This window comes from Phascolarctos cinereus, unplaced genomic scaffold, assembly GCF_003287225.1.
Source record: "Phascolarctos cinereus isolate Bilbo 61053 unplaced genomic scaffold, phaCin_HiC Scaffold_3;HRSCAF=262, whole genome shotgun sequence".
Lineage (NCBI taxonomy): Eukaryota > Metazoa > Chordata > Mammalia > Diprotodontia > Phascolarctidae > Phascolarctos > Phascolarctos cinereus.
In genome coordinates, this window is record NW_027555736.1 from 209,373,421 (window position 1) to 209,391,352 (window position 17,932).

General features: G+C 41.2%; 1 protein-coding gene across 6 annotated transcripts in view; it reads left to right on the top strand.

Annotated features, from left to right (window-relative positions):
• Positions 1-17,932, top strand: part of FOXN3 (forkhead box N3) — a 504,847-nt gene that overhangs the window by 200,044 nt on the left and 286,871 nt on the right. For 5 of the 6 annotated variants that reach the window (XM_078151439.1, XM_078151440.1, XM_078151441.1 and 2 more), the window contains one exon: positions 15,220-15,776. In XM_078151439.1, the coding sequence (XP_078007565.1) occupies positions 15,234-15,776 (543 nt within the window). In that variant the 5' untranslated portion in view covers positions 15,220-15,233. Of the gene's footprint in view, positions 1-9,997; positions 10,369-15,219; positions 15,777-17,932 lie in introns of those variants that run through there. The other variant, XM_021000335.2, reaches the window with a different exon arrangement.

A 17,932-nucleotide genomic window follows, 5' to 3' on the forward strand; every position in this document is an offset into this window, starting at 1 on the left:
TAACTGATCTCTATTTCTCAAAAACACCACCATTCTTCTAGTCACTCAGTTCCCAAACAGTATTTTTGACTCTTTGCTCTCACTTATCCCATATATCCAGTCTCTTGACAAGTATCATCAGTTTTTTCCTCCTCAGAATCTCTCAGGTTCATGTCTACTGTCCTGGTTCATGCCCTTATCACCTGTACTACTGAATTAGCCTCCTAATTGGACCACCTCCCCTTTCCAGTCACCCTTCTTCCCAATCCATTTTCCACACAGCTCCCAGATTTGATATTTTTAAAACATAGGTCTGACCGTGTTACTTCACTGCCTAAGAAACCTCAGTGATGCCCCATTGCCTCTGAGATAATATATAAGCTTCCATGTTTGATATTTAAAGCCCTTTACAATCTGGCCAAAGCCTTCCTACTTTTCCAGCCTTACTGGGTTTTTACTCCCCTGCATGTTCTGTTATGGTCCAGTCTATATAGTCAGTCACTTTAGTTCTCTGAGACTCAGTTTTCTCTTTTGAGAAATGTTTTGTACTACCTGTTAACATTAGATAGCTAGGTGGATGAGTGGATAGAGTGCTGGGCTTGTATTCAGGAAGACCTAAGTTCAAATATGGGCTCAGTTACTTACTAGCTTTGTGACCCTGGGCAAGTCACTTAACCTCTGTTTACCTCTGTTTCCTCAGTTCTAATATAGGGATAATAATAGCACCTACTTCCCAGGGTTGTTGTGAGGATCAAATGAGATAATATTTGTAAAGTGATTAGCATAGTATAGTACCGGGCACGAAGTTTGACACTATCTAAATACTTACCTCACAAGGTTGTTGCAAGGAAAGCTTTTGTAAACCATAAACCTTTTTAGAAATAGGAGGAGCCATCAGAAAAGAGCTATAGAAATGTCAGTGAGTGCGACTTGCCGGTCTAATGTAACCAGGAGGGGAGGCAGGGACAGAGGAGTTCTATACACATAGAGCCTTAGCCTGACAGAATAATTCTGTTATGTTTGGGTGTGAGGGAAGCCAGATACATATAAACTAGTCCAGAGATAGAAGGCTCAAATTTTGTTTTTTAATCAAAACCATTTAATTCAAGGAGGATTCGTCTTATATTTGGACCCCTATGGGAATTATGGAAAGCTTGGTAGTAATATCATAGATACTGTAAGCCTGCTCACGTCAGTACAATAGAATCCTAATGGGAAATACAGTGTTTATTATACTAAACAGCTCTCCAGTTTACTCAAAACACCAACACTTTGAGAAAGGTATAATTTTGTCCCCACTGATTGATAAGATTTTTAAGCCTTTTGTAAAAAGCTCTGCAAGGATACTTATTTTCCCATAAGCTGTCTGCACTGATTCTGTGGAATTTTCGCAAATTGTTTCATGAGTACAGTACATGAGAATATGAGGAATGCTTAAAATGAAAGGGTAAGCTTCCCTTAGGACGGGAAATTCAAGTGGAGGTCTGCCATTTTTAAGATGGAATAAAACTGTAATGGAGTCTGAACTCCTTTATTAATTTAATTCATCAAGCATTTATAAAGTGCTTACTATAGGCTAGATACTGAGGAAAATAAAGACAAAAGTAAAAAATGGTTCTTTCCCACAGGGGAGCCTACAGTTAATATTCACCAGTACCTCTAGACCAGAAGTTCCCACACTTAATTGTCCTACCTCCCCCTTTAAAAAAAAAATTTGCTCAGCACTGTGCCCCCCCAATCTACTTTCTTTAATTCTTTAATGTTTTTTTAATTATGTCATTTCAAAAAATATAAAAATTTTTTTAAAGTGACACATCTTAAATTTAAGAATTTATTGTAAATTTGTGGTCCCCCATGGAAATTTTGATGACACAATATTTCATCATGTAACAATATAGTATTATATTGTAAACAAGTCATTACATGGACATTTTCCGGCCAGTGCTTGGTGGACTTGCCTACAGTGTGCTTTTTGGCTCCCCTGCCAACACTTGCTTGTTAAGACCTGAAAGTGGACTTGATCACTGATTGGGTATAACTTGCATTTTGTGTGTTTATTTGGAAAATAATGTAATCACTATGACTTTAACTCTGTTACACAACAGATGAAACATTACAAATGGGTTTTCAGAATTTTCTTATCTTCTTTCCTTATGCTTCCACTGTCCCCTTATTTTTATTCAACTTCCCTCTCCCCCCAATTGTACTGAGGCTACTACCACCCCCCAGGGGGTGATACTGCCCATTTTGGAAAACTCTTGTGGAGACTTTCTATTCTTTTCCATTTAGCCATGGAAACCATCTCTAACTACTTTGAATCCACCTGGATTTTCTACCATCCCTGAATTACTGCACTTAGATTCTGGATCACATCACTTGCAAAACTGATTAAATACTGGTTCATAGTGTTTTCTATTCATTTCATTTGTGTTAATGTTGTCTCCTAACTAAATCATAATCCCCTTCTTGAAGGGAAGGCTACCTTGTGTAAATCTCATATGTTCTTCCAATGCTGGGCTCACAGTAGATGTTCATTACTTATTGACAGAATGGAATAACTGAATCTGGAATCCAGATTCAATCAAGTCAATCAACAAATATTTATTAAGCCTTACTATATTACTCCACACCAGGAACTGTGCTAAAGATCAAGGGATACAAAGAATAGCAAAAACAAGATGATCTCTGCCCTAGAAGAGCTCACATTTTAATGGAGGAGATAACATGGCAATAAATACATACATATACAAACACGTAGTGTAAAAAAAAAAGATAATAAATTGGATAATAAAAAAGATAATAAATAAATCTAATAGGGAAAGGAGAGGAGGGAAATGACCAGAATAAAAAGGCTTTTTGCAAACAGTGGGATCTGAACTGAGTCTCGAAGGAAGCTAAGGAAACCAGGAGAGAGATGTGAAGAGGATGAGTTTTCTAAACAAGTTATACAACCAGTGAAACGATATGGAGTTGGGAAATGGAGTGTTGTGTTTGAGGGATAGCAAGTAGCCTCGCGGGCAGCAAGGTGACACAGTGGGTAGAGCACTAGGCTTGGCGTCAGGAAAATTCAACTTCATGGCTTCAAATCTAGCCCTCATACACTTACTTACTAGCTGTGTGACCCTGGGCAAGTCACTTAATCTTGTTTGCCTCCGTTCCTCATCTGTAAAATGGAGAAGGAAATGGCAAACTGCTGGCAGTATCTTTGCCAAAATAACCCTAACTGGGGTCATGAAGAGTCAGACATGACTGAAACAGCTGAACAGCAACAGAACAAGAGTAGGTCAGTGCCACTGGATGATCGAGCACGGTGGAGGGAAGTCAAGAATCTAAGTTCTTCTCTGTTTATGGTTCAAAGAAAAGGGCTTGTAAGTTCTGTATTTCTTTTCTGCCTCCAGCAAAGATTCTTGATACAGCTCAGTCTTGGTGATTTCATTTTACCGAAGGAAGAAAAAGGTACTGTCTCTTTCTCACACTCTACCAGTCATGACCCTGCTTCTTCATATAGAACTCCTAGGTGGCTTCCTTTCCACCCAGGGAACCTATCTAACTAGTCATTTCCCAGGGACCTCCCATTGCCTACACTCATGCTTATGTAAATTATGCATCAGAATGAAAAGTATGGGGAACTAAAAAAAAGTACTCAAAAGTTATTCTAGACTTCACAGAACAAATCCCCTTAATAAAACTTGGACTCAGTCAAAAGGCCACAGCCAAGGACCTAGAAGGCCATGTGTGGCCTTGAGGGTGCAAGGTCCCCACTAGTATATCTAGTATATGTGTGTACACTAGTATATCTAGAGTAGTCATTATCTACAATAGTATTATAGCTGGTCCCCAGTGGGATTAAATTTCACAAGTTATACATTTACACTTAGTTTCCTTAACTCTTCCCTACATTACACAAAACAAAGAGAGAAAGCTTCAGTTTCCAAACCCTAGTAGGCATCACTAATCAGTCTTAACTTTCTGCAGTGATCCCAAAATTGGTTCCTTCCCTACTACTCAAAATGCTGCCCTCTTGTTCAAGCCCTCATTATCTCCAAATGGATCTCTCTGCCTGTAGTATCTTTACATCTTCCAGTTCATCCCATAACCATTAACAGATTAATCTGCCTAATGAAAAAACTCTGAACGTGTCACTTACCTGCTAAAAAACACTCAATAACTCCCTGTTGCTTATGGAAGAGACTTCTTATGGTTCTTCCAATACTAGTGTTCCACACTTCACTCCCAAGTTTCTCTATATATTTATCTATGTGCATACTATTTTTTTCTGTAGAGTGTAAGTTCTTTGAGAGCAGGGATGGTCTCATTTTTGTTTTCATATCCTCCATCATCTAGTATGATGTAAATAAACCCTTGTTAAATGAGTGTTATTCATTGTTGTTTCCCCAACAGAATCTACAGTATCTTGTAAGTAGTAGAGATAGGGATAAGGAGAAGGAATAAGCATTTATCAGGAGTCTGTGCTAAATGCTTTGCAAATTTATTTCAATTGATCCTTACAACAACCCCAAGAGATAGGTGCTATTCTTATCCCCTTTTACAGCTGAGGAAACTGAGGCACACAAATAGAAAAATGACAAGTACTCATCTAGCAGCTTTCGGGCATGGTCAAAGGAGAAATCAAAGGTAGTAACATGTACATTTGTGAGTATATAGGAAGGAGCTTCAATGAAGGATGGTTACTGGTAATAAGTCAATCAGGAAAGGCTTGCTCATTCCTTATAGAAGGGAATGTTTGAGCTGAGTCTAGGCATGGGGGACTGCTAGTGCTAAGACCAGGAAAGGGATCGTGGAGTCCTATGCTTAAAGAGAAGTAAGAAGGCCTGAAGGGGAATAATGTACAATAAGGTTGGAATGGTCAGTTGCAACAGAGTTGTGAAGTCCTTTAAATACCAAACAGAAGTTTAAACTTGATTCTCAAGGTAATAGGGAGCCACTGGAGTTTATTGAATTAAAGGAGTGACATGTGCTTTAGGAAAACATTTTTAGGTATTTAATAAATTTGCTCATTGAGTCAGAGGAGGTTCCATGGGGCTTCTATTTCAGGGTTATTTTTCAATTTTTTTCCCCCAAGTAATACGCATTTATTTTCTTTCCTTATCAACTTTCCCCCTCAATGAAAAAAGAAAAAAAACCACTTGTAATAAATATATATAGTCAAGCAAAATAAATTCATCATTGATCATGTCTAAATATCTTTCTCATTCCGAATATTGAGCCCCTCATCGGTTGGTAGGGGGCTTAATTATTGTTGGCCCCCTGGAATTGTGATTACTCACTGTACTCATCAGAGTTCTTAAGTCTTTCAAAGGTATTGTCTTTACAATGTGGTCACTGTATAAAAAGTTCATCTGATTCTGCTGTCTTTACTCTGCATCAGTACATACAGATCTTTCTAGGTTTCTCTGAGTTTGCCCTTTTCCCCATTTCTTACAGCATGATTCTCTTACATCATTAAACCATAATGTGTTCAAATATTCCTCAAGTGATGTTTCTCCCCACAGTTTCTAATTCTCTGCTACCACAAAAAATAGCCCCTATAATTATTTTTTTGTATGCATGGGTCCTTTCTTTCTTTCTTTGAAGCTTAGGCCCAGTAATGGTATAATGGGGTTAAAAGTGTACACTCTTTAGGGACCTGTTGGACATAATTTAGTATTGCTTCCCAGAACAACTAGACTGATCCCCAACTCCACCAACAGGGCTTTCATGTGCTTGTTTTCCCTCAGCCTCTCCAATATTTGTCATTTTCCTTTTTTGTCTTTTTTGCTTGTATAATGAGTGTGCATTGGAACCTCAGAGTTGCTTTAAATATGCGTTTCTCTAATTATTGGTGATTTGGATCATTTTCTTCCACTTGGTTATTGATAGCTTGGGTTTCCTCCTTTGATAACTCATATCCTTTGGCCATTTATCAGTTAGGGAGTGGCTCTTAGAAATTTAAATCAGTTCTTTACATACTTTGGTAGGGAGACCTTTATCAGAGAAACTTCAAGCCAAAAGGTTCCTTCCCCACTCCAGATAATTTTCCTTTCTTATTTTCGTCTGGAAACTCTTCTTAATGTCTCCTGTTATAGTAGAAAGGGAAGACTGGGTCAAGAAACGTATGAAAATGGAAGCAACCTGAAGGGCAGCAGAGATAAGTCTTCCCCTTTGTATTCTCCTTAGTACTTTGCACAGTGCCTTATAATTACTAGGTGCTTAATATAGTTCCAAAATTCTTTTGACTTAAAAAGCTCCTTACCCCACTCTTTGCATTTCCAAATTCTCCAGACCTTAAATTAGCTTGTGATTTTACTATAGGTGAAAGTACTCTGGAAGAGGAAGGGAGTAAGAGAAGGGGGGGGGAGAAGGGAGGCTGATTAGAGGAAAGGGTATTCAGAATGCACGCTGTCTTGGGGTGGGGGGAAGGGACAAGATGGGGAGAAAATTTGGAACTCAAAGTCTTGTGGAAGTGAATGTTAAAAACTAAAAATAAATTAATGGACAAAAAATAATAAAAAAAGAAAGTACTCTGACTTGTTTAGACCATAAAGGCACATAACTGAGGAAGGGATTTTACAGAGCAGCATAAGATAGTTGATGTAAGGTGCTGAAAGATTTACAAACATTTTACATGTTATTTTATTTGTGAATTGGGTATTACTGGTATTATTAGCTCTGTTTTAAGGATGATCAAAGAGAAGTTGTGACTGACTTGCTCATGTTCACACTTGTCTGGCAGGATTTGAACACAGGTCTTATGTTTCCCTGTACATCCTCTATTTTAAAATTGTAATAGCTAATATTTTAAAGTATAATAGCATTTTTGTAATGCTTTAGGGTTACAAGCAATAAACATATATTCAAAAACACCTGCTATATGCCAAGGCACTGTGCTGAGAGCTGAGAAGAAGCTTACCCATTTTATAGCTAAGTAAACTGAGGTTTAGAGAGACAAACTTATTTTCCCCGGCTTCACAATTAGTAAGTGTTAATAGGCATGGTTTCAAACCAAGGTCTTTCTTGATAGTCTGCCTGAAGCTTATTCTGCTACATTACTCCACCTCTTATATTCCAAGGAATATAGAAAGAAGTGGGAATAGAGTAATGTACCATATTTCTTTTTTTGTTTGTTTTGTTTTGGTGAGGCAATCAGGGTTAAGTGACTTGCCCAGGGTAGCACAGCTAGTTGTGCCATATTTCAGTGGAGATTTAGAGAGAACTTCCATTCACATCCTACTCTGATGCCTCATGGTAGTAGTGTGGAGGCAATCCTGGGTTCTCCAAGGCCACTTTCCTTTAGAACATAAAATCTTTGAGTGAAGGAGTTGTCTTTTTTACTGGGGATCTTCAGACACAGTTGGTGCTTAATATTTGTTGAATGAAATTTAATTGAATGCTAGTGGAACATAAACTCTGGCAGGCCCTCCCAAGTTGGTCAGTTCTGAAGACTGGGCCAGTGATTTTCCTAACTATTGAGAGAGTTATCATGAGAAGAATAACATACACATCAATTCTTAAAGACCTTCATGGGGTCATGATCTGCTTCTGTGGAGGGGAATGCCCACACTGACGAAATCACTGATCTTTTGAATTATTAAAAAAGGATGTGAAACTCTGGTTTGAGTGAGCCAGTCAGTAGCTTGGGAGGTCAGGGGCATGGAGAGGAAGGGCTGCCAATATGCTCTTAACCAGTAACATTAGCAGCACTTAAGGAACTTGTCTGAAGAGACTTGAAAGTAATAATGGTGAAATAGGGTTGGGTTTTTTTTCTTTCTTTCTTTGCTAGCCTTATTGTTCTTCAGGTGCTGAGAATACCAAGATTTTTATACTATAGTTGAGATTAGTGTCAAAAGCTCTTCCCTTCCAACCCCCCCCATGGTGTTTATTTTTCTTAGAAAAAACCCTGATTTTTTTGAATGGGGCAATGTCTTCCTATTGCTATCTCTTCCCTCTGGTTTGCATTGGGGGTGACAGCATCTTATTGAAGATACCCTACCATCTTGTGAACGGTGGAGGATTCTGTTTTCCTTAGTGAGGAGCTGGCCTTGTACTGAATAATCTCCAAGCTGGTTTCCTTCTTTTCAGGAATGAAAAAAAAATAATTTAAAAGCAAATAAGGTCATATCCCTCTACTTCATACAACTTGGCTAAATCTTGCTCCAAAACAGAACACATGTAAACAGGCTCAACATTTTCTTAGGGTCCATGAGAACTGGGAGCTTTAAAAATGGTCTAGTTCCATTTTACAGACAGGAAACTGAGACCTAGAAAGGTAAAGTGGACTTGCCCTAGGTCACAAGGGGGAGAGGCAATGGTGCCCAGGTCTCACGACCACCCCTGGGTTTTTCCACCGCACCCCTGTGCTTTCTATAGCCCTTCCCCCCAGTCAGTCCTTCAATGGACCAGCCAGTCAACGAACGGTTATTAAGAGCTTACTCTGTTCCAGTATTGTGTATTGTTTCTCTGTTTTGTCTGGTCCTTTAAGAACTTCTGCCGGTTCACTGGGGTGGGGGGGACAGAACCTTTTCCTCATTAAAGACTCCGACGAACTTTGAATCGATTGCCTGTCAGTACAATGGCTAGGTTTATTTATTCCCTTCGCTTAAAAAAACAAAAACCAAAAACAAACGAACGAACAAACCCTCCCCCCCCACGCTAGCGTGTCCTGTTGGCCAATGCTATCATCCTATGAAAAGATGGGGGGGGGACGGTTAGGGAAGACTTTTAGTAGTGGGTGGCAAATTCTCCGTAGGCTGTCGAGACTCTCTCCTATGGGGCTGGTGCTTATTTGTGTGGGTGGGACCATGAATTGGTAATTGGGTTTGTGCGAACCTCCTGGAAGGGGCTGGGAGATAAGATTTGTTTTAGCGGCTGGCCTAGAAGTCTGCCAGAGTGTGGAAAACAAGCAATTGCCAGCTCCCCTTCCGAGTGGCTTTTAAAACCCGCGGTTTGCTTTAAAACGGACATTGGTTTTTCTTTAATTCTGTCTCGGGCAGGAGGCTATCGTTCATCTGATAGATAAGCGAGACCGAAAAGTGTAATTTTAGCTAAGACTTTCCTCCTGGGGTGGGGGGTTGGAGGGGAAAAAATTGGAAAGGCTTTGGGAGTTATGATAGGAATTTGTAGTTTGGGAGGAGTGGAATATTTTTTTCTGCACTGAAGACTCAACCGCGTCGTAATTCCTTTTTTAATTTTTACTTTGTACCATGTATGGCAGAAAGATTGTCTAAGACCCGCCTGGGTGACACGTTGGAGCTTAGGTGGCTTTCTGAGAATGGAGGTATGACCCGAATTAGGGGGCATTGCTCTGCTTCTGATTTGGTGTTTCTCGCCAACCCCCCAGGAGCTTTTAGAAAGAGGAGCAAGGAAACAAAACTTCTGCAGGGTCTGGAATTATTTCACGGTACAGGGAAGCCCCCTAGCACGCGTGCACCCACCTCTGGGAGCTTGGGGGGGGGCAGGAAGGAAGAGAAAGAGCTTTTAGGACCCTTTGCGGGCCGGAATAGCCCGAATAGGTTCGTTTCTCTTTCCTTTTCTTTCCGAGTCCCCTCTGCCCAGACCCCCGCAGCAGAAAGGGAGAGCGTGCTGTGGCTCTTCGGAAGCCGCGTCACCCCCCTCCCAGGTCCCCACCCCCGCTAGCCCAAGGGGCATAGGGAGAAGTGCAGGAGGAGAGGAGCCGGAGTCGGCTGGGGAAATGTCCCCTGCGTGATCCCAGAGTGGAACTGGGCTAGGACCTGGAGCTGAGGTAGCCGGGGAAGGAGAGAAAGGGGGCCCGGAGGGTGACGGCCTCCCTCTTCCTTAGGGCAGCCCCTACCTCCTCCTCCTAGCTTGCCGCCCCAGACGCGAACAGACAGCCCTGTGCTCCTCTCCCCCAGTTAGTCTCACTGCAGCTCTAGTCGCGGCTGCCTGCTTGCCGGCGGCCCAGCCCACGTTTTCTCTCTCTCCGGCTCCCTCCCCCCCTCCTGCTTTCCCCTCCCCTCCCCTTTCTTCCCCCCTCCTCTTTCCTGGTCATGTGTCGTCTTTTTTTGTTTGCAGTGGAAACAATTTATCGCTCTTCTACGAGCCCCGGCCCCCTAACGCTGCAGATCTCGAGTGGGGAGGTCGGACGGGCCGGGGAGGGGGCGGGGGAGAGGAAAGAAAGGAGGCCGACTGCAGCAGGTCCCATGTCTCTCTCTCCCCTTCCTCCTCCTCCTCTTCCCGCTTCTGTTCCCCACGACCACCTCCTTCCTCGATACAGCTTGCTGCACATTGTTAGCCAGGGGAGGAAGCAATGTGCACTTCCATCAGATGAAAGTTTGTAACCTCACGCCCAAGGGCAGCGGTGGAATCTAATCCCACCCTCCACCTCCTTCTCCCTTCCCACCCCACCCTGACCCTACCCCCAGCTGAAGCCAGGTAAGTTTATTTAAAGCTTTTGCAGGCGTCCAGGGTGGGAGGTAAATGGGGGGGGGGAAGTGAGGCTGGGGCCCAGCGGAATGGGCCGTAGATGGTGAAGGACCAACTCGTAGGTTTTAATTTCTGAAGGTAGTCCTCACCCCTCTGCAGCCGGGCATCTGGGTGCGGTGAGGAAGGATGTTTGCTCTGGGGTGCGGAATGCGGCTGGGTTGGCCCAAGTGGGCAGAGGAAGAGAACCCCAGTGGAGCTAAGTTGGTTGGTCTAGAGAGTTTCCTGACCCGACGTACAGGATGTTTTCCTATTGCTTCGATTTCCGAAAAAAAAAAAGGAAAGAAAAAAAGAAAAGAAAAAGAAAGAGATCCCTTCTGAAATAAACAAGAGTTGGCATTGTGTGAAGAGGACTAGGTCATTCTCACTGGGATCTGGGGGGCATAGGAGTAGAGACAGACCCCGAGATAAGGAGATGTGACAAACAAAGATTTTTGCTTTCTTTTCTCTCTCTCTCTCTCTCTCTCTCTCTCTCTCTCTCTCTCTCTCTCTCTCTCTCTCTCTCTCTCTCTCTCTCTCTCTCTCTCTCTCTCTCTTTAAACTGTCTAGGCTTGGATGGGGTAGAGGGGAGTAAGTCCCCTGAAACGTCACCCAGCCACTCAGGCCCACGTACCCCCTTCTCTATCATGGTTCTTCGGGTGCATGATAAGTTGGGGGCTGTATTTATTTTTATGATATGCAACCCGTAAGGCCAGTAAAACGTTTATGACATCTGACCAGCAGTGAAGGTATGTGAGCTCGCAACTGCCCTGTGTGTGGGGAATAGGAGCAGTTTCCCCGTATCCTAGCAACAGGACTGATTGACTCTAAACCCAGCCAATCGCTGCCTTCGCTGTTCCCCTTCAAATGTTTTTGACAAGTACAGTAGAAGAGAGCCCAGTGTGTGCGCGCGCAGGAGCTGGGGTGGGGGAAAATGAGTTGCCCCTGGCCCCACAAACTCTCGGACTCCTTTACCTTTACTATTGAAATATCTATCACCACCCCCATCCTCCTCTTTTCTAAAACCTACAGGAACACCTGTTGAGGGCTCAACATTTTAATGTGTTTGCCAGTTATTGTGAAAAAAATTTTTTAAAGTGAACAAGAAACAAGGTTTTCTAAAAGCAGTTAATCTCTTTTAAAAAAATCAAGGCATAAAAAACAAGGGGGGAGGGTTGTAATATAACTAATTCAGAAAAGAAAGTTTTAAGGAGGTCACCACTGAAGAACTATTGACTTATCTTGTGGGACAGCCTAATTGGCAGCATATTAAAAAATGTTTGCTTAACTGCATACTCAATTTTTTCCCCCTTTTTCTCTAGACTAGGGAGGGGAAAAGATTTGGCTAGTGCTGTCGTTAAAATAGAATAATGGAAAAATCCTCAGCTGTGGTTTCTGGAAAATGTGTTTTAAACCAAACTTAGAGGTCAAGAGCCTTGCACACTGTTGCTATAAAATGCATGATTTGTGGGTATGTAGTTGGGGGGAGCTAAAAGGAAGGCTGTTGGAATATAGGCAAAGTAAAAAAACAAGGTTATTGGACCCTGCTCCCTTACTCTTCATTTTTCTAAACTTATTTTTGAAGTATCCTTAAAGAAAGAAACTATTATTGCTGGCCTCAGAAAATGTTTGTTTAAAACAAAAGAAAACATGAAGAATAGCTTGTTCATTCCTTTGGGAAGCTACTGACAAATAAGCAAATTAAACAGAAAGAGAGCAGCATGTTGTCATAGCAACAGTGCAATTAAATTACTTTACTGTCAGCCATGATATAATTTTCCTGTTTAGAAGCTCATGAGACATAAAACTTTCATTTGGAGCTCAAGTTGACTTGAGCTTGAATAGTTGGTCTAGCCTGTGCCCCTTTGAGGAATAGGAAGTTACATTTGTTCACTAGAAATTCAGAACTCTAGGATTTATGAGAAAGACACCCAGATTTGATCTAATTATAAAGAGAAAAATTTTTAGGTTATAGTAGAACTCCTCCCCCTTGCCCACTGTAGTTGTTTCTGTTTAGCAGGAATAAAATGTACCTTTGTTGGCAAAATTTCATTCTTGTCTTCTGATTTGGGGAACTTCACACTGGTGTTGTGCATTTCCTTTCAAAATAGCACATGAGACTCCTAGCTTTCTTATCCTTTTGAAGTTGCAAGGGAGAGTAGAGGTCATTTCAGGTATCACTTTGCCCCCCCCCAGTGAAGAAACTGAGACCCAAGGAAAGAACATGCCCCAAATCACACTGATAGGTCAGATTTAACTGATTTAACTTTTTGGAGTAGAAAAAAATACTCTCACGGCTTTTTTTTCATTCATTCAAAATAATGGTTATTAAGCCCCTGCTCTGCGTGGAGTCAGCTAGATGGTGCAGTGGATAGAATACTGGACCTGGAGTCAGGAAGACCTGATGTCAAATGTATCCTCAGACACAAAACTAGCCTTGAGACCCTGGGCAAGTCAAGTAACCAGTGTGCCTCAGTTTCTTCAGCTGTGAAAGGGGCTAATAATAGCACCTTCCTCTCGGGTGTTCTAAGCATCAAATGAAATACACTTGTAAAGCACCAAACACAGTGCCTGGCACTTTGTAGGTACTCTATAAATGATAATTCCCTTCCTGTGTGTGTGTGTGTGTATATGTGTCTTGTCTGTCTGTCTGTCTGTCTCAAAGGTGAGTAGGCAATGTGTTCTAATGCTTCCAGAGCAGGACTTGAAAGTAAGAAGAGGTTTGTTGTCAGTTAATAAACATTTATTAACCACTTACCATGTTCTTCACTTCACTAATGTATAGGCTTTGGGTGTGACTTTGGTCAAGTCACTGAAATGCTCCTTGCTTTAGGGAACTCTGAAACTAGAGCTGCAAAAAAAGGTGTGGACCCACATTAGTAGAGGGATAAAACTTGTCTACAGATAGATTCTCATACAAATTAGATTATAATAATCCCATAAGAGGAATCCCCAAAGGTTAAGAGATGAGGAAGAGATCCCTGTTAGTTTTGGAAAATCAGTGAAGACTTGATACATATGGGAGTCAGAGGACCTCTGTTTGTATCCTGACTCTGCTATTTACTCACTTGTAAGTACAGCCTTGAGTAAGTCACTTCCCCCTCTCTGGGTTTCCACATTTATAAAGTGAGGTTGCACTCTGTGACTGCTAAGGTCTCTCCCAGATGCAAATCCTGTGATCCTTTGAGTGTCAAGGCTATTGGAGACAGTCTTGCTGGTTCTTTTATAGGCCTTGGTATTTTGTGTGTCTTAGCTCCTTTCCAAAATGTATGGCTTGAGGTTTTCCCCCCTTTTAAATAACGAACTAAAAAAGTAACCACATCCACAGAAATCAAACTGCCTTTCAGCTGTAAAACAGACATCCAAATGCCCTTTTGCATAATTTCAGCTGTTTTAAAAAAACTCATGTTGGATTTTAGAAAGTTAACCAAACTTTCTATCTGTCTAGGTCATTCCCCTGGATACTGTTTGCCACTCCCTAATTTATTTTTTAGTTGCCATTTTATTATATACTTCTTGTTCTAGGTCACTGATAAAAGTAAGGAAATATAATTGTGTAGTGATATATGTATCAGTCTTCCTAGTTTCTAAAGCCAGAAGTAACCCTTCTGAACCCTTCGCTTCTCAGGGCTCCTAAACTCGTGGGTTCTGAATGCCTTTCATACATGCCTGAAGTTACTTCCTTTTCCTTTCCCATGCTTCTTGCCTTAGTAAATAAACCTGCCTCTTGTTTCAGACCAGACAGGGTTCCTCCTCATTTTTCTTCAGACTATACAGCTATACTTAAAATTGCAGATTTTCTATCTTATGAATAGGGGAAGTGCTGAGGAAAAAGGGAGAGAAACCAAAGAAAATACTAAAATTGATGTACCCTCTTGTCAATACAGTTTAATCACAATATAGTCATGATGTGTTCAAAATGGGAGCAACACAATCTGAAACAACTGGCCTTAAGCTATAATGCACACACATACATGTATGTATTATATATGTATGTGTGTATGTATATGTATACACACACATGCACATATATATGTACACATATTGGAAAGCAAAGTGATGTATATACAATATGATGCATGTAATGGTTAAATACTATTTTGCTTTCCCTCAATAACATTTATTGTGGGATTTGGGGGAGTGTAGGCCTGAGTAAGTATTGATACCAAAGAAACACAGGAAAGCAGCATGACTGAGCCCTCTTTGACTTAGTTTCAGGACTAGTGGATTTCAGCCCCAGTTCTGAAACTTATTACGTGATCATAGGATTTCACTTCAGTTTTCTGATCTGTAAAATGGAGCTAATAATACTTTACTCCCTACCTCACAGGATCATGAGAAAATTGCTTTTTGAAATCTAAGGTACAATAGAAATATGTGTTGTTGCTCTATTGTCCTATTTCCTGGAGATGGTGAAAACTTACCATTAAAAATAATGAGGAGGTCACTTGAGGTTTCACTAGAAAACCAGGAACAGTGTTGGGATTCTTTGATTTAAGTGGAATTTCTAATTTTTCATTTATTTGTACTTCATCATTAATGGTTTGTGTGTGTGATGTAATAGCACAAGTATACTACTATTTCCCATGTCAGTGTTATTGTTACTATCCTATTTAAAATTAGTGCCTCTTCCAGGCTGCAAAGGATTTAATTTATTAGCTTTTTCATGTGTAGAATGATGTCAGCAATGCATAAAGAGATGTAGCCATGTAGGGGAGTGTGTGGGTGGAGGTGAGGGAAAAGGGAGGGAGGAAGGAAGTTAGTTTTGTATACTTTCTTAAATTTACCAGCTAATCTTTTCTCTCTCAAATTTACTTTGCTTAGGAGCCTCCACCTAAATGGGTCCAGTCATGCCTCCCAGTAAGAAGCCAGAGGGCTCAGGAATTAGTGTTTCCAGTGGCCTGAGCCAGTGTTACAGAAGTAGTGATTTGTCCAAGTCCCTTCACGACGACGATGACCTCGACTTTGCCTTGCCTGCCATCAGATTAGAGAAGGGGGCGATGGAAGATGAAGAGCTCACTAACTTGAACTGGTTGCATGAGAGTAAGAACTTGCTAAAAAGCTTTGGGGATTCAGTCCTCAGGAGTGTTAGCCCTGTTCAGGACATTGATGATGACACCCCCCCATCTCCTGCTCACTCTGACATGCCCTATGATGCCAGGCAGAACCCCAATTGTAAACCTCCTTATTCTTTTAGCTGCCTCATATTTATGGCCATTGAAGACTCTCCAACCAAGCGACTACCAGTAAAGGATATATACAACTGGATCTTGGAACACTTTCCATATTTTGCAAATGCACCCACGGGGTGGAAAAACTCAGTGAGACACAATTTGTCATTGAATAAGTGTTTTAAGAAAGTGGATAAAGACCGAAGCCAGGTAAGCCTTTCAGGGTCTGGAAACGAAGCGTATAATTCTATTGCTGCCTCTGCTAATTTTGTTTTAATCTTCTCTGCTCAAGTTAAAAAAAATCCTTTTAAAGATCTCCTTTTAAGGGAGTACAAGTTCATTGTGCTGAAAAAACCAGCATAGTCTTTAGGATGGCCGATTATGACTTTATCTAACTCGTTGTCTAGACGTCCCAAAAAATTCTTCCTCCTTTGCCCCCCAAGCTGGCATCCTTATGTGTATTTAGTCTAACGTGGTTTTTAGATATCATTGCTGAGACTACTGCTTGTTGTATTTCTTCACCATCATTGTATGAATGATATGCATGTTATTATTAGTTTCCAGTCTTGACCTTTCCCCTAAAATTTTAGTTTAGGTTAGGGATGCTTGGGTTTTAGAGTCCAGGGAAGGTTCCATATGCTGTCACTAAGTGTTGAAGTTTGCATCTACCTAAACAAGTTGGCCACTGAAAGATGCATGTAGAAGAGAGCTGTGTCTGTATCTTCTCTGCATTGTTAACCTGGAGAAAAAGGGAAGCCTCCTTGGTGTAAACGGGTATTAGATGTTGGTTGGAGATTTCAGAGTACTCCTCTGATATAAAACCAAAAATAGACAGTGGTAAACTACATAGATTACTTTCCTTAACTATTTGTGTAATAAGTTGTTGGCAATATGTGACTACTTAGTGTAAAGCTATTGGCAGAATTGTCTTCTAAGCTAACAGCTCAAATGTGAGATTTTTTTTAAAGTTGTACAGAGAAGAGTTACTTGTTTTTTCATCATTTACGTGGGCTCTCAGGAATAATAGGTATACTACTTGCAGTATCAATATTGACTGGGAAAACTGTGTTGGGATCTGATGTTGAATGTCATCACTATTTACAATAAGTTGCCCCTTCCTCCTTTCTTTCCTCCCTCCCTCTCTCTCTCTCTCTCCCTTCCTTCCTTCTTTCCTTCTGCTTTCCCTCCTTCCCTCTATCTCACTCCTCTTTTGAAGTTTCATTTTGGTCTCAGGGATAGATAGCTATTGTATGGGGTCAGCTGCTATGCAGAATTTGGGCCTGTCTGGTAGAGAGTTCTAGTTTAAAATAGAATCAGGAAGCTGAGGAAACTACTCATGCCTTGAGTGGAATAAAACTTCATAGGGAAATGGAAAGAGCAGTGGTTTTCCATCTGCTTTTTGGATTTATAAAACCCAGCTCACTCAGAGTTCATGTTCAGGATTTTCAAAAGCTGAACGGGAGGGAGTGAGAGGAGGATTTGAACATTGAGGGACCAAGCCTTGGATCTCTAGCAGAAGAAGCCTGTCTAAAGTGTACAGATTTGAATATTTACAAGTGATCCTCTTCTTTCCTTCATGCTCTTCTTTCTGGAGTTGTTGCTGAGTTGTTTCAATCATATCTGACTCTTTGTGACCTTGTTTAGGGTTTTGTTGGCATAGATATTGAAGTGGTTTGCCATTTCCTTCTCCAGATCATTTTACAGATGAGGAAACTGAGGCAAATAGGGTGAAGTGACTGGCCTGGGGTCACACAGCTAGTGAATTCTGAAGGCAAATTTGAACTTTCTTTCTTACTCTGGACCTAGTGGTCTGTCCCATCTCGCCACCTAGCTGCCCTCTTTTAATTCTCTGTTTTAGTGTAGGCTTAAGGATTGGACTAGCACTGCCTAGGACAAACAGTGATGCAGAGACAGGCTGCCATTCCTCCTCATCTTCAGTTGTTGAGGATTGTGCTTTGGCTGGGTTTGCTTTCTGTCCTAGGTCACTCTCATGCTGGTCTTCTGTCTTTTCTTTGCTCTGAGGCACTGTGGTGTTTGGAGGCCTGAAAGTTGGGCAGTTGTTGACTTCAGCAAGCACACCAGGATTTAAGTGTGGAGTTCATTAGCAAAAAGGCCTTACTCATTTTAAGCTCTAACACTAGCAGCCCTGGGTTTGTTTAAAGGTTCCCTGGAATAAAGAGAAAAAGTCATCTAAAAGCAGAATCACTAAGAAGAAAGCTCTCCCCTTCTCCCCACCTCATTCAAAAAAAGATGCATCATCTCATTAATTAAGCAACTTTCACAGAGATTTTTAATCTGTTGGGAAATATTCTTGCAGGTCACCACATGTATGTGTCTACATATTTGACGTATTGTACACGTGTATA